Genomic DNA, 17,600 nt, shown 5'->3' with positions numbered 1-17,600 from the left:
ATAATAATATACATAGATGTCATTAGAACTCTTTTTTTATTTATCCAGATACAAAAAAAAAACTTATCCGTTTCAAAGGTTGGATGGATTAAGTTTGGATTGGAACGTCGGATAAGATGTCAACAATCCTTTTATACCCATTACAAGGCTATAAAAATATGTTATAAAACCTCTTACCTATCAACTGGTCTCAAGTCACTAGCAGAGCTAGTGCCCTCCCGCCTCATGGGGGTGGTTGAAGATAGAAATTTATCCCTCGCTGCCCTAATCCGCGCCGCTCTCTCGGAAAGTTTAATGGCCATCGCCTCAGCCTCTCTCGACGGAGCTGGAGATTCGACAGCTGATAATGATCTCTCAAAAAAACAAGGACTGTTAGCGATAAACCTGGACAAATTTGGAATCACAGATTCCGATTGTTGTCTTAATACTGGTAGCTGTGTATCAGTCTTCTCGGCTCTAATGTGGTTATCTATGTTTATCGGGACGATAGTATCCGTACTCGCTGTTGGATTTTCTGTTTCTTGACAGTCATCAATTTTTGGCGGCGAAACAAAACTTCTAGACTTATCCGGGTGTAGTGCATTAGCACTCAGGGATTTCAAAACTCCGTCTTGAGATTGTTCTGTGGGTACAAGATTTTTTTCAGCTGATGTCTGATCTCGTCGTGATAGTTGGCAGGCGCTCGCTGACTTCTGCACTTCTCTCTCGAGGAACGGGTTGTTTCTAATGCCAAAAAATAAGTTTTTTGAATATATAGAAAACTTAGATTATATTTTTATTTTATTTATTATTTGCAATAGGACAATCAACAGTAGATAATATCACATTAAAATAAAAAAAATGCATTTCAAAATGATCTTGGCAAATGTTCTACTATTTACAGGTAATCTCACCATGCAGTATATTATTTAATGAACAAGAAGATGATATAATATTAAAGTTTGAGATTCACTACTAAAATGAATATTTAATCATGAGCGTAGGTACATCCGGATAATCATTACCCACGGAGATTCCATGTGCTGAATTTGTACTCGTTAATGATCTGTCAAATGAACCTTGCTACATATATTTAAATTTATTTACTAGTAATGATGTAGAGCCAAGCCAAATTTACTATTTTTTAAGCCCAAATTTACTGCAGGTCTTCTTATGTCCAGCACTGGGATATATAGAGCTATTTTTTAAATGTTTACCAAATTGTATAATAATAATAGTAAATTAATCTAATGTGTCTTAAAATGGATTACCTGATATTAACACCAACGGGCATGTCCGGTGGTCGTCGTCTCTCAGACTTAGGTGACCGCCAAGCAGGAGACGAGGCACCACTGCTAGCTCCTGACGGTGGACCTGTTCGTAGCGTCATATCAGTTTTAACTTAGAAAAAATCGAGCAAAGGTGGAAGTAATATAACTAGGGATTCATGCATATAATTTCCCATAACTTATAGTTTATATAATAACAATATATTTCACTGTTCATATATGAGAAGGTAAATTGCGATAATTGGATATGGGATAACCTTTTCATTCCAAATTTACAACGCCTAATTATCATTTAAAATTCATAGAAAAAACATTACTACTTATTGAAATCTGTAATAATATATTAATATTTTACCTTCTTCATTTATTTTCTTATTATATCTTTGAATCATGATGCGAATAGACGGCGCTGTTTCTTTTGCTGTCGGCTTTCTTTGAGAAGTTGGAGATGAAGGAAGAGGTGGTCTACTTTTAGATTTCTGTTCTTCTTCTAATGGATCACCAGAATCGTTCGACTTCTTTATTTCTTGTTTGCCTCTGTTTAGTTCTATTTGTGACCTTGTTTCAGATTTTTTGTTCATTGGAGGTGTAGGTCTAACTTCATCCAAATCCTCTACATCTACGGAAATGACAGCTCTGGGAATGGACTCACCGCTTCGGACAACTGGAGAAAATATTTTTCTAGTTGTTTTTACTATTACTTCTGGCGAAACGTCTCGATTTTCTGGTGCCTTAAGCTTCAAAACGAATACCTAGGGTAAAAGCAAAATATAATATGTTTTAAGTTTTTCTGAAATGTTGGTAATTAAGTATTCATTCTTACCTCGCCATCGGAGTCGGAGTGAAGTGGTGGAGTTCTAGGTCTTTCAGAGGGCTTACGTGGTCTTTTACGTCTGCGTGGTATTTCTACGGTAACTGTATCTACCTCGGGTTCCGTATCAGTCTCAGATGGCTTCGACTGTTCTCTTTCGAGTCTGGCGCGGGATTTTGTTTTCTTTTTACCATTGCTTTTATCTATCTCTTTTCGTTTATGATCTTCCTTATTTTCATCATTACTGTCTTTCCCGTTTTCTTTAAAGTTGTCGAATTGTTTAAGGTTTTTTATACTGGAACTTTTGCTCGTCGAGGGGCTTGGTCTTTCATACAACGTGTTTGGTTTATAAACGTTACACTTGACGTTTTCTTTACATCGGTTCGAGCCTCTTTCAATTTCTTCAATTGTTTTTCTTATAAATTTTGCGTCTTCTTCTATACTTGGCTGCCTGACTATCTTCATTCTGGGACTCCTCTCGAGAACTGTTAACTGAAAATAGATACATGATCAGAGATGTAAATTTATTTGAGGTAAGGGTAGTAATTTAGAAAGTGACGCACTGGGCTACCTGTTCGCGGGAAGTCTTTGTTTTGATCGACGTTTGTTCTACTGACTTCACGCAACGCGAATCTGAAAGAATAACTGTGGAAATTCTAGAAAACAGCATATATAATGCAACATTTATAAATCCTAGTTTCTTTAATTAAAACGATAAAAGTCTTCTTTGCTTATGTGTAGACTAGGTCAGATCAAATTTACAACAATAAAGCACTTAGCAATTTGGTTAAATAATTCGGTTTAATTTTAACGATTATGATTTTTTTACTCCAATTTTATTTTCCTCAATCACCTCCATAAAACCTGCATTTGTAACTTAATTATTCTTACCAGCTCCATTGGGTTGCAAAACGGCAGTGCCAGTAACGGCAGAACTCGTCTCGCATAAATGTCTGGCTTCCGCCTGTCCATATGTGTAGATAGGTTTCTGAGCGGTGTGGCGTGGTGACACTGCCATGAGAGGTGCCGCCGTGCAGATCTCCTCCGCCTCTACTTCAACGAGAACCGCCGCGCGAGAATTTCCTCCGTCACATTCATCACCGCCATCCAACTAAAATAACGGTATGATTTTTAAATTATGATTATATTTCGTGTATATTTGCATGGATACTTTTTTAACTTATGAGACTTAAGGTCAAAGTCTGTTTTTTAGGAGCCGGGATGGCACAGTGGTTAGAACGCGTGCATCTTAACTGATGATTTCGGGTTCAAACCCAGGCAGGCACCACTGAATTTTCATGTGCATTCATCTCGTGCTCGGCGGTGCAGGAAAACATCGTGAGGAAATCTGCATGTGTCTAATTTCAATGAAATACTGCCACATCTGTATTCCACCAACTCGCATTGGAGCAGCGTGGTGGAATATGCTCCAAACCTTCTCCTCAAAGGGAGAGGAGGCCTTAGCCCAGCAGTGGGAAATTTACAGGCTGTTAATGTAATGTAATATGCTGTTTTTTAAGTATAGTAAAATAGCAGATCGATAATTTTTATAAACATTATTTTTAGCTATGTTTTAATAACGATGCAGGAACTAGTAGTACATCAATATCTCTAGATGTTGCTGCTGGTGTAATATTTATTATTTGCTGTGACTTCACTTTCCGGGCATTTATTCGGGATATAGAATAGTAATTGAATGGGTAAACCTATTAAAAATTTCAAATAAAAAATAATGTCCTTTTTTTCACCAAACTAAAGAAGTGAGTACTCACATAATGATCTCTCTCGTATTCGGATTCGAAGTCATCAGCATCGTTGACGCTAAGACTAGACGCGTGTACTCTGCCCGACCCCGTGGAGGGCGCGACGCTGCCATCTGACTGAGTGCGCGTTAGCGGTGCCGTCGGCAGCTTCACCTTGGTCCGTGCGGCACGCAACAGCGCTGACGTAGATGCTTCCGGGGCTATGCCTCGAGATTTTTCCCACTCATGCAACTTCCGAGTGAAAGAGCGGGATATCCCTGAAATTAGGAAATAAAATAAGATGTAAAAATAATACTTAGCTAGAGTTACAACCCTCTGATTCAGTTTTCTTTATTCTGACTGGTCATTTCTACACTAAGATCAATTTTCGTTACTTTGCGAAATTAAGACAAAATATACCAAGTACCTTGGAATTTGAAGAGTCCTGTAGAAGTTTGTACTAACACTTCGTCAGGTTTGGCTTCTTCTTCCCACGCAGGTACTGAATTCGTTTCTTTCATTCGTTTCCATGCATCTGAAATTACATCATTGTATGGAATTATAGTGATATACAAAATCTAGCAAAAAAATAAAACAAACAATGTCATATTCTTAATTTTTGTTTGATTATCGTATTACCCCATCTCTTAAGAAAATCATCGCTCAGGTCCTGACGAGCTGGAACAGGAGGTGGCTGTCTTACACCTTTCAATCTCTGCCATTCTGTGAGCTTCTTTCTGAAGTCCGCTGATAATTGCTCTTCCGTCGCTACAGGTCTTGACGCTAAAATTAATCAAGGGATGCTGACTCCAGTGAATGAAAATAAATCTTAAGGGCTGCCCATTCTGCTAACCATAAATTTAATCACTTATCGAATGCAATTAGATAAAAATAATGGATAAAACCCACTAGCATATAGCTTGCCACGTCTATCAGAGAATTCTCTGCGCAGACGCGACTGCAAGGCGGCGTAGTCCCTCGCTATCTCCTCCCGCACGCCGCTCGCCTCACAACCGCTGCTTACACCCTCTGTGTCTGAAATAACATAAAGATTTTTTTGGTAATTAAAAGTGTAAATTAGAATATTTCAGCTAGTATCGGTCCTTGTTCAAAACACCATTTGGCGGAAGAGAACAGGAATAATAATAAACCACCCATTAACACCGATTATTGTCTGCATATTGTTGATTAATAAAAATACTAAACTATAAAACTTTATGGAATACTAGTGTTGCTTATGTCTTCACGTGTAAACATCCTAAGTTTTTCATCAATTATGGTGTCAGAGTGTGAGTCGTGCCACAACCTTATATTTTTTACTATTAGTTCATTATTTCACACGGAGTTCATCCAGTGACGTGTATTTTAGGTTATAGTATGTAAACAGCCTTAGATTAAATTATTTTAGTTAGTATGTAACATCAATTCAAGCGTCAAAAACATTGATGATGTTTGTCTGAAGTCAGTCTGTCAACCGACATCATTTTTCAGAATAAAATTTACACTAATTATTCACAAAAATGTAATAGAATTACTGTCATGGCCACTGTATTGACAATTGTATTATAAATATTTCATATAAACAAAATTTCATGTAAAACCGGCTAAAGCGATTGAGCCTTAAATAGCGGCATAAATTGGTGCGAACATGGACACGTTATCGGCGGAGATGAGACACTAGACTTTTGCATAGCATCTAATACTCCGGCTGGACTTACTGGGATACCTGCTCATATATTTAAATACAAAACAAACATATAAATGCATACTTTAGATTGAGCGGTAGATTGACAGTTTATCGGTCTATTACAAGATTTCAGCTTGCAGTAAGTTAATAATTTGTCGCAACAGCTCTAGTTTGCTTAAAGTAACTTATTAATAATTGCAAAACGATATAAAATTAATGAAACCATAAATTTAGCCAGAGAGTCATAAAAGCTTTGTTGACAGCCATGATGCTGACTCGTTGCAGGTTTCAATATCGGAATAATTTGTTTCGAAAGCCTTAATTTGCTAAAAATTATGATTTGATTCTTGCAGTATATCTGTCTAAGTATAATCTTTGTTTATCTAACATACATGATATAGATATATAACTCTATATTTATATATATTTAATTATATATTTTCGCAGGTTAACCAGCAGTTATGTTGTATAGATCATTGAAATTTATATCAAATGGTTGCAAATTTAGTTATTGTTTTGATACTTCTATCAGTTTACTATGCTTACGTAAGTACCATTTTAGAAAATGTATATTTCGTTTCACTGTTAACCATTAAAAAGGAATAAATAATGACTTTCATTTTAATAGAAAAAAATAATGCTTGAAAGGCGTAAAATTAAAAATTGTTGACCCCTGTAACAATCCAACAAGCGTCACAATAAAGTGTAATTATAATTTAATTGAAAGAAATTTAAGGTTTTTTTACACGGCTTTTATTAATTATTATTAATAAAATATTCCTATCCAATCACCTTAACATGTTTATTGTTTGGTAGCAAAAAGGATCTAAAACTCGATATTAACACTATGTGTATTAACAGTGTAGTAAAAAATTCTAACGCTCTAATTCATATTCGTTGTCTTCAAATGTTCAATTATGATTGCGTTCCAGTAATTTTGTAGATAAAAAATCATCGATAGAGCTACCAACGTCTTAGATATAAAAGTTACTAAGATTAATTTCAGAGGAATCATAACAGAGAGTTTACGGCGACCGCGTCAGCTATCCAACAAATCTGGTCCGGCACGTGTAGACTGTCATGTCGTCAGAGTGAATACAGTGGGTTCAGTGGACTGAGTGGCCTAGTCACGGGCCAGAACACCGAGTCGACTACCTTGCACAATGGCTCGAGTGCTGTTTGCGTGTGCGAATCCTGTCCGTGCGAACTCGTTGAAAATGTTCTTAGGTATGTAGTTGGAGAGTCTTACTTCATTAGATTAGACTAAGTCTATCTGTCATCTACTTCTTATGTATAGTGAAAAAACTGGGTAAAACGTATCAATATGATATAAACTATTTGATATACACAAAGCTATACGCCTAGCATGAATTAAATATTACTATTGTTTTGTAAATGTATGGAAAATATAAATACTACTTAATTCAAAACTTCAGGGGTGCTACTTAGATTTCATTGAAGAATAACTAGATACAGCAGTTCTGCAGTCTAAGAGGCTTGAAGCTACAGACTTCACTAATGAGGCACTTCCATAACTTTGAGGGTGTAGTTACTGGACTATTATAAAACAGTAAATTATTTAACAGACCTTAATATGATTTCAGGACCTGTAGTCCGGCCACGAATATTTACACTCAAACGATTGAATTTGTGTCGGATTGTTATTATGATTTGGTCAAAACGGTGAGATTTGTTCCTTGTTATCGTCTTCTGTGTCCCTATTGCTGATAGAATTGATATGGTTTGGATTTCCAAAAGATATAGATGTAATAGAAGCCCACATATATATTCTAGTGTGGTAGTTGGTAGTTTATTTATTTAGTGAAAAAGTTACACCATCAACTTATCACTAAGCACTTAAAATTAATATCTGATGTGGTTAACATTCAAAGTGATACGTCTTTAAAGGTGTAAACAACATTGACCTTCAAAAATATTTTTGATATAGTTTATATAAACCAAACTAAACTATATAAAATATAAAATCAAATTTTAATCATTAATTAACGATATATATTTTTTTATGAAATATGTAAGTGGACACAAAGACATTGGCGCTGTAACAGCGCTTAACCATTCCTTACATCGCCAATCGCCAACCTTGGGAACTAAGATGTTATGTCCTCTGTGCCTGTACACTGGCTCACTCACTATTTAAACCAGAACGCAACAATACTGAGTATTGCTGTTTGGCGGTAGAATATGTAAAAAGTGTGTTATACAAGTAAGGAAATCGCATAATTAACACGTTTTAAGTAAATGAAAGCTTAGACATTATTATGTAGTTTAAGTCTCTATAAATAAATTTTAGGTTTAAACTTTGACATGATAACCACTGAAGGTAAGGCGGTAGGTTCGTCGGTCGTATTGCATTCACTTTAAATTTAAGCACATAATATATGTAGTTAAAGATATCATTAAAAGTCTTAAAGTATCCATGTCTAAATCTCACTGTCTTTGATTAGACAAGTAACTTAATAGTGATTTTAATACAATAATAGAATTAAAAAGTTACGTGTGTACGTGAAATGTCTTGTGAATAATAATTTCATATATTTGTCGAAGATATATGTATTTCTAAAGCTAAGCATATTTATGGAAACTGTTAGCTGATACTATATATAAGAGAGTGTTCTTACGAAAAACGCCTCAAATGAAACTATTTTTCATAATAGTTTTCTTGGGAAATTTAAGGTATACAAAAGTAGCCTACAGATCTTTGGGGTTCAAGCTTGCTTAGTGTAACTGCTTAGAGAGACAGAGTTACTTTCGCATTTGTAACAGTATACATGATTATGTATTTTCCAGTTGATTGACTTCTTCAATTATGTAGACCAAGTGATGCGCTGCAACGTTACTTGCCAGAGACAACCTCAGGTGATATATATTTGCATGTGTTTATTATTACATAAATATTGTATTAACTGTTCAATAAATCATTGATTACTTGATTCCATTTTCGGCTTCTCGAGTAAAACTCCTTCGTCTTTTTTTTTGTGATATCGGTAGGTGGACGAGTAAATGGGCCACCTGATGGTAAGTGGTCATCACCGCCTATAGACAATGGCGTTGTAAGAAATATTAACCATTCTTTACATCACCAATGCCGCACCAACCTTGGAAACAAAGATGTTACGCCTTTGTGCCTGTAGTTACAATGCCTTACTCACCCTTTAAACCGGAACACAATAATACTGAATACTGCTGTTTGGAGGTAGAATATCTGATGAGTGGGTGGTACCTACACAGACGGGCTTGCACAAAGCCCTACCACCAATTATAGTATATACTTTGAGTACTTTTTATATCCCTAATGTATGTATATGATGTGTATACAAAATTTAAATATCAAATATAATATTTCTTTTCTGTCTGTACTCTTAGTCGAGCAAAGCATGAACGTCAGTCACTCATACTAATGCATGACGATTATTAGTAAACGTGGAAGTGTGCGCCTTTTTTAGTAAATAGATAGATCTATATCAAAGATAGTAAATTTTTGATTAATTACGAAAATAAGAGAGTTTGTTTATCTTGTATGCACTGATTGATTTTATTATGAGTTTGAGGTCATCGTTTATAAAATATTTAATCATAAATCATTTAAATTTTATTTATTTATGAAGTTGATTTAAAGAAATATATTAATCTTTTTTTGTAGCTGTTGCCGGTTAGCCGATTTAATTCAACAGGCAATATAAGCTTTGTTCGAACAAAAGAGGAAAATGAGATAGAGAAAATTGTCAAGAACGCGTCGAAGCCTACGACGATCACATTTCCAAAGAAGTCCGAAACAATAGATAATAAGTACGAAGCAACCAGTTCCAGGACATCCGAAAGTACAGCACTAAGTCTAGCAATTTCTGACACAAAAATACCTGTGAAAAGTTCTGCGGAATCCGAACAAACGCAAAGTAATTGTTCCAGATGTATCGAAAAGGGTATGACTTGTATGGGTACGTGTCCACGCCAGAAAGAGAATTAAAAATGTAAAGACGTTAAATACATTATTTTTATTTAATCTGTAACTGGAAATAAAATTGTTTTCTTTAATCATTTTCCGAATGAAGTTGTATACTTATATAATATTAACGTTGTATTAGTAGTAAAAAAAGAAGTATCGCAATTACTAGCAAAAGGTCTTATTGTATAAAAATAAATTTCGATTAAAACCTGCAAAAAAAGATACGTTATATTATTTTTTCTATTCTTTTTTTTTATTATAAAATTATATACAATTTTATATACGTGTAAAGAGATAAAAATCGTTTACACAGCATCTAGCATTAAACGTTCAACGTTAGTTATAACGAACTTTTGAAAAATGCATGTGAGGTTTTTCAATTGAGAAACCCCACATTTATTATTTATTATCTGTGCAGCCGAAGCGACATGAAATTAGCGGGAAAGTAGTTTTTTACTACGATTTAATTAAAGATTATTAAGATTTATTCACTAGTCAAAAACGATCATTAACTGATGTAGGTACAAACCCGTTTTGTTAGAGAGCTATCAGCTAAATATAATAGCCGAGGAAAAAAAAATTAAGTATTAAAAAAATATTAAGTACTAATAATTACTTATCAACCTCTCTTCGGTCAAATACAATTTTAAGTTATAACTTATGGAATTTTGCATAAGCAGAAGCAAATATATAAACAAGGAGGCTTATCTTAAAATGAAGCCTTTTTTAATAACTTTGCTAAAAAAATCTGTCACAATAATGACAGAAAATTTACTATATTTGTGTGAAATGAAAGCGTGACTCTTAAGTATCAGAAATAGCAAAATTTACAAGTAAATAACAATACAAATAATGTAGAATCAAGTGTAAACAACAGAGTAGTAATCATGGATTGTACTCGCGGAGGTTAGTAATATAGAAACTATCAAATATCACGTAATCTTGATACTTGACAACTTTGCAACAACAACATCCTATGACGTTAAAAAGCATGTCTTTGTTATACGTGGCAGACAATTTGGTAGAATATTTTGCCCTCAGAAGGATTTGTTATCGTTGTTAAAAAATATTTATCACTTGTAATATCTTTTTACTACTGTGTGTTATAAAGTTGACTTTTTTATGGTACTTGTGTGAATAGTAACAGCGCAATACCTTAAATGTTTATAAAATATAATTTATAACTAGTAGTATTATAATAGTATAGTTTTATATTTTAAAGGCCAATAATTATGGTGGTTTTAATCCATCTTTATTACATTTTAAAGTGAAGATGCAACTATGTCGTTGTTGTGCCTTAAACGATTACCCTACTGTATCAGCAAACATTTTCCGCCTGTCAATTATTTGATAATATTGATTATGATTCATAAAATTGTGTCTTTGTCTTTCTTCGAATGTTCATATTTTCTGAATTGCGCGTTGCTGACGACGGCTTCAGTTATGCACTAAGATTCAGACAACAAAACGAATAACCGTGTGAGGATCCAGCGAGATGAACGTCCTAAGGGCGTCCTGTGGACGTCAAACTACCAATAAGAGAAACCTAATGATATTTCAGCATCAGAAAACATGATAATAAGAAAAGTATGCTTTAATTATAGAGAGCTTTCTGTCCTTTGTTCTGTCTTTCTGTTTTTTGTAACTCTTTACACGCTGTACAACTTCAAGTAATTCTTACTTATTAAATAGTAAGTATTGCCAGCGGCCTCACTTGTCGTTTAGGGGTTGATGGTCAGATGTTAGGCACAAAAAAGAACCTAAGACCTTCCTTGGGGTTCAAGCTTTTTTCATACCATCGAAGTCAGTTCAGTGCTTTGGCCTTGAAACAGCAGCAGACAGAGTGACTTTCGCATTTATAATATGCTTGTTTTATATGTGTTTTAATATATTTTAAATAATTTCAGTACGTTCATGTCCGATCTTTTGTATATTGAAGACTGTGGTTGTTGCAGTCGGAGCGATTTCTGTGCTGGTAAGTTGCAATTTTAATGTCGTCAGACACATTTTTAAATGTCTGTGTTATTTTTAAGCGTGTGGCTAAAGTCTTAGAAGAGTTATGTAGAAAGGAGAATTATATATCTATATTAAAAAGTGCCCTGACCTAACTAAAACGCAACTAAAAAGTGCCCCGCCTAGCTCGAGAGGTAATTAATATAAAACAATAATCTCTAAATCTATAAAAATTATATCCTATTAGCAGCCCGTAAATTTCCCACTGCTGGGATAAAGGCCTCCTCTCCCTTTGAGGAGAAGGTTTGGAGCATATTCCATCACGCTGCTCCAATGCGGGTTGGCGGAATACACATGTGGCAGAATTTCGTTGAAATTAGACACATGCAGGTTTCCTCACGATGTTTTTCTTCACCGCCGAGCACGAGATGAATTATAAACACAAATTAAGCACATGAAATTTCAGTGGTGCCTGCCTGGGTTTGAACCCGAAATCATCGGTTAAGATGCACGCGTTCTAGCCACTGGGCCATCTCGGCTCCTATAACATAGACAAATTAGTTCCATAGACTACTCCCTAGATACAAACAAACAAATTAACCTATTTATTAATATTAATAACTATATTTCAGTTTTTTCCGCTCGGCGATCCGTACGAAGTATGTAGAAGTACAAATAAATCTCTAAAACAAAATGTCCCGATGGTCTGTTTGTGTGACTTCTATATCGAGGCAGTGAAGTTAGTTTCATTCTATATACGAAATAGATATTTAATAACCACACGGTAATTCTAATATAATTATATCTGTGTTATATGGTCTACAGACATCGGTACTGTTGTATAAAGCGAACCATGCGCATGAAAATTGTTATGTCTTTTGTTTCTGTTATTACATCAGCTGACACTATTTTTAAACTTGAAACAAAACATGCTTTGTAGTAGATGGTGGTGGTAATAGGGCCGACACAGAAGGCCTGTCACTGGTGTTTTTACATCGTATATGGGATCAGTGAATTAGAACTGATGATTATGTTTATCACATTTGAAGCTAAATATTTAATTGAAGTCGCGATAAACAGCTAGTGCCCATAAATATGAATCAGGCAAATATCTGTTCGCTCGCAAAGGCGAGTCACGTCACGTTAAATCATTATCGTCGTGTATTAACAAATTTGATCTAATTGGTACTTTATTGCCGTCTTTATTTTTACATTTGTCACCTCACGCACTATTATAAGCACGAGCGGCACTCATACTAATAAAAACCGATAGTGTTATTTACAAACTTAAAAAATGCGTTAGGATGGATATATTAACTATTACTTAGCATACATAAGGGTTTCAAAACAAGGAGTAGATGAAGTTGTGCCCAATGTTTAACAATTGGGTTATCCATTTTCTGCATCAATGTATTCAGGATACCGTTAGAAAACTCCGCGCATTCTCGCCATTTTTAATGGTGTTCTCGTTCTAATGACGGTACAGATGTCGTCATGGGCTTCAGCAAACATATAGACAGTCCCAACAGTACCCTGAATGAATCGTTAGCCGAACTCTGCGCGTGTATAAATTTTGACGTGCGCTTTTTACAATAATGAACCGATAATTTTTAACGTGTAGTTCGTAAGTAAATAAATCATGAATATTTTTGCCTCGATAGTTGTCGATGTTCGGTTTTATCACAGCATCGTTTTGAGTAAGTCAGTTTTGAAGGCATTACTTATTAATATATGATAGAAGTATTTTAATGAGTAATTATTTATATTCAGATTGTTTACCAAAACAAAGGAAGTTACGGAGTTAATGGCGAGGAAAACGTTGGATCTGCTATATGAAGCTAAACTAAAGGTATAGTAATTTTGTGTGTTATATTTTAGGTACATTAAGGTACCTAGAATTGGCTATAATAAAACATTTTATGATTATTCTTCATTATTGATGTACTTTTAAGTAATTTGCTAAACAAACATTGCATAATTTAGCGTTTTAAATAAAATAAAATAAAAAATTTCGAGTAATTTTAGTGGCTTATAAAGCCGTAGATCCTGTCTTAGATTCAATCATCAGTCATCAGCAGTGCTTATACTGTTGTACCTCGGAAAGCACGTAAACCCATTCGTACTGCGCTTCAAATCTTCCCCTTCAGCCGTCCCGTCGGATTTTGAAAGTGCCTTTGTGTGTACAATAAATTCTACAATATAATAAATATCTCATTAAAATCTATGGGTTTATTTTCAGTTCTACAATCTCTTGAATAACTTGGACGGTGGCGACTTGTATCAGTCAGTTTGTTGCACGGATAGTGAGGTAAATACTTTAAGTTAATAAAAATTTTATTATGAAAATCAACACCTATATACCAAAATATACTTTGTTCATGTAGGTTCTAATAAGTTTTTTGGATCTTTGTTTTATATATTATACTTGTATATCCTGTATGGAAATCGACTAATACGAAATCCACAATATTTTATGATCTAAATAATAGTATACTTTTTTAAGATAAGATTGAAAAATAACTTGCCCCATTATTTGTGAAGTTTTGATATTCTGTCATAATCTCGTAAAATCATAACCCGATGGCATGGCAAATCCGAAAGACCGGAAAGAGTCCAGGCATAAGATCAAGTTGTCTCCAAATTCAAGGTTGCTACTGTCTATTATTTAATGATAAAACCCAATGCTTTTATTGGCTCAGCCTGGTATTTGAACCCGAGAAAAGAAGGAAGGAAGACGTACTTATAAGTTAGATAAAAGACCAACGATACTATTGTTCCTGTCGTTTTACATTCGGATAGTAGTATTGTCTACGAAGCGTAAATTAGAAGCTACCATTGGTGTGTTACTGAAGCATTGGGTGGGGAGGACTATGAATAGTAAATAGTACGTTATATATGTGAACATGATATATAGAGTTAAATAAAAAATGGTATACCTACGTCAATTAGACAGTTGCAATATCCGTAAGCAATGCGGCTTAAATTCCCTAATTAATTCCGGCAAATATTTATATAAGTTTGATAGAGACACGCGGACAAGTATAAATGTAAAAGCCAATATTTAATGGACGAGGTTACATTTTGTTTTATATAATTATTAGAAATACTTGTTGTTTTTTTTTCAGATTGGTCCAGGAGAAGATGGACGTACACGACCCGTTTGCAAATGTTCAAGAAAATGCTGCAAGAAAAACACTGTTTAAAATGAACTTATATATATTTATAATTGTATAAAATTCAATTATCATTAATAAGATAATAAACTGTGTTGTGATTTCAAAATAAATATAAATTTTATAATACACTTTATATTTCTAAATTGCATGTTAAAAAATAATGTAAACTTCAACAGCTATAAAATATTTTTTATAGTGTCTATATCGTAAACACTCCTAGCCGATACTGGTATCGCGCGTCGTATTTCCGTACGGCTATTTTTAATCAAGATATTGGGAAATTTGCACGACTTTGATCGGCATGAGTGTCGGACGTCTCTGGAATTCACTTCATATTTTGGCATTTTTATTGGCGAGTCATTTTACGACTATTATTTAATTGTATTTATTATATCGTTATGTAATATGTAAGTGTATAGTTATAGATAGAAGTTCTGGACTTATGTCCGATATGTCTAGTTGCAAACAGAAATACTTATTACCTATTGATGTGTTTCGGTTTGAAGGTTGAATGAGCCAGTACAGGCACAAGAGACATAACATCTCTCGAGGTTGACCACATTCAACCAGATGTACCTTTTGCCCGTCCACCAAACAATATTATAAAAAAATAGTAGGAATTTTTAGAAGAAATGAATCAATCAAATTTATAAAATAGTTTATTCAAATTTATAAACATTTTTGACCAAAAAAATAATTATTAAAATTGTTCCACAATCAATCGATAGAAAAGTCCACATGTTTTATATCCTTTTTAAATTAAAATCGGAATACCTGCAAATATCTTGAGTCGTATCGATTTAAAAAATATCATGAAACTCGGTTCTCAATTGGCCAAGATATCAGTTTAAGCAATTTGTTCGATATAGCAGAATAGTGCTTTTTTACCAAATTTCTGGTAAATTGATATATTTGAAGTCATGTAAATGTCTAGGATTAAAAACAAAATTCCTTAACATCCACTTAACTCACTTTCATTATAATATTCGAACTAGTAAAAAGATACTTAATTTATATTTCGATAACTTTATTGTAATCTACCACGCACTTCCATACATCACACAGGAATACTGTTTCAGAGTAACTGAGCTAGTAGTTACAGGCACAAGGGATATGACGTCTTAGAGGTCACGGTTGGTTGGCGTGGTTCCCGTGCATATTTCCTAGAGTGCCAGCGACTATGGCCAAAGGAGCCACATACCATGAGGTGGCATTAGCTTTATCTTTCCGAAATAATAATAAAAAAATCTCTATAAGTAGTCATCATGTTTTGATTAACTGTCACGTCGACAAAACAGCGATTTCTGTGGTAACAAATATGTTTTTCTTAATTTTGAAGTGTATAAAAACTAAATTAGACGTACATTTTTATTGTACCAGTGAATCATTCTTAACAACACTGTAAATTAGCAAAACATTAATTCTAACAGAATCGTTTTCAAGATTTGTATATTTTTCTCCTGTTCTTTTGTTTTTTAACGGATGCTGTTTTTAATCTGTCTGTTTTATCTGAAATGTTTTTTGTGTGTTCGGACATATTTCTTATTTCTGTTAATTTTTATTTAGATTTTTAAATTTCTTCTTTAGTGATGAATCTTAATAGTGTCTAGTTGTGTCAAGTGACATAAATATTCCATAAACAAGTTTCTTCGTTTATTTAAACATTAAAAAGTAATTCAATTATTAAATTAAAAGGTTGGTTAATAAAGAGATGTTCATTTGATTAATTATATTTAGATGACAGATGTTAATGCTCTTAGCGTTGGTAAGGACGATGTTGATCAGGTAATAGAAGATGAAATAACACGAAAATTAGGGGAAGATCTCGTGCAGAGTATCGAGAAGAAATTTCAAGTGGATCTTGAAAGGTAACCTTTAAACCTGTCTTGTACAGAGTTTAATTCACATTTTATATAATAAGCTTTTTAAACGTTGCTATCTTAAATATAACTCGTTTTGACTAAAATTACCCGGGATGTCTTAGTGGTTAGAACACGCGAATATTTTCCTAGAATAGATTTTCATATAAATGAAATAAAGGATGAAATTCTGCCATTGTATACACTATGTGATTATATTCCAACTCTATATTCTCCAAAACCCTTTTCAAGAGGATAGGGTCAGTAAACCCTGCAGTTTGACATTGAATATATACCATATACCTATAACTTACTTGTTTAAGCTAAGGTCATATTGACAGTACATCTGATATGCGCCTCGTTAATCTCTTGAATAATATAGTCCATTATTTATGTCACGTGTATGGTGATTTTTAGGTCAGTAGACATGGTGTTGTTGAAGGTAAAGCTTTTATTGCAAAATGGAACCCAGCACATTCAGGAGAAGCTTCTGGACATACAAGGGACTTTAGATTTGATGAAAAGTCAGGCGGAGGATGAGGTGATACGAATAAATGAAATTAATTTAAATTAAATACAGATATACTAAGGAAATTTTCACAACGTGAAATATCAGAATTACTGATTGTTAGTTTTCTTAAAGGTAGAGAAGTGCCTTATAGAGAAACATAAGGAGACATCAGCGCTGGCAGAAAAAGCATTACATCAAATGGTGGTTTGTGGATACGCACTGATTGGTCAAGACCCGGAGCAGGCTGTGAGGAAGGTCATCCTGTTGAAGAATATTATCAAGCAAGGAGTCAAGCCGGTAATATGATTAATGAAAAATTAAAACATATATAAATAATATAGCTACTTTATTTAACTACTTGAATTAACTGGTCACCATCGCCCATAGACTTTAATAAATGTTCACAAGGGAGATGCCTTGTGCCTGTAGTAAGCTGGCTTACTCACCCTTCAAACCGGAACACAACAATACTGGGTCCTGTTAAGCGGTAGAATATCTGATGAGTGGGTGGTACCTACCCAGAAGGGCTAGCACAAAGCCCTACCACCAAGTACCTACCGTGAAAAACCAGCATTGTGTTTGGCATACATGCACACATATCTGTATTAAAATAATTATTCAACAAAAAA

At 34.1% G+C, this 17,600-nt stretch overlaps 2 protein-coding genes across 3 annotated transcripts in view; one reads left to right on the top strand and one right to left on the bottom strand.

The window, feature by feature from the left end:
* Nucleotides 1-17,600, bottom strand: part of LOC125067334 — a 35,728-nt gene that overhangs the window by 550 nt on the left and 17,578 nt on the right. The window contains exons 6-15 of one of the 2 annotated variants that reach the window (XM_047675874.1): nt 4,731-4,856; nt 4,461-4,604; nt 4,249-4,356; nt 3,852-4,099; nt 2,971-3,190; nt 2,651-2,724; nt 2,092-2,571; nt 1,624-2,020; nt 1,251-1,353; nt 178-723 (exon numbers count right to left, since the gene is read on the bottom strand). In XM_047675874.1, the coding sequence (XP_047531830.1) occupies nt 178-723; nt 1,251-1,353; nt 1,624-2,020; nt 2,092-2,571; nt 2,651-2,724; nt 2,971-3,190; nt 3,852-4,099; nt 4,249-4,356; nt 4,461-4,604; nt 4,731-4,856 (2,446 nt within the window). The remainder of the gene's footprint in view (nt 1-177; nt 724-1,250; nt 1,354-1,623; nt 2,021-2,091; nt 2,572-2,650; nt 2,725-2,970; nt 3,191-3,851; nt 4,100-4,248; nt 4,357-4,460; nt 4,605-4,730; nt 4,857-17,600) is intronic. The other variant, XM_047675875.1, reaches the window with a different exon arrangement.
* Nucleotides 5,374-9,518, top strand: LOC125067335. Its single transcript, XM_047675877.1, has 6 exons — nt 5,374-5,647; nt 5,956-6,054; nt 6,515-6,735; nt 7,113-7,191; nt 8,317-8,385; nt 9,170-9,518. The coding sequence occupies exons 2-6, from the start codon at nt 6,001-6,003 to the stop codon at nt 9,491-9,493; spliced, it is 747 nt and encodes a 248-aa protein (XP_047531833.1). The 5' UTR covers nt 5,374-5,647; nt 5,956-6,000; the 3' UTR covers nt 9,494-9,518.

Source organism: Vanessa atalanta, chromosome 11, assembly GCF_905147765.1.
Source record: "Vanessa atalanta chromosome 11, ilVanAtal1.2, whole genome shotgun sequence".
Lineage (NCBI taxonomy): Eukaryota > Metazoa > Arthropoda > Insecta > Lepidoptera > Nymphalidae > Vanessa > Vanessa atalanta.
This window is presented reverse-complemented; position numbering and strand designations above follow the sequence as displayed.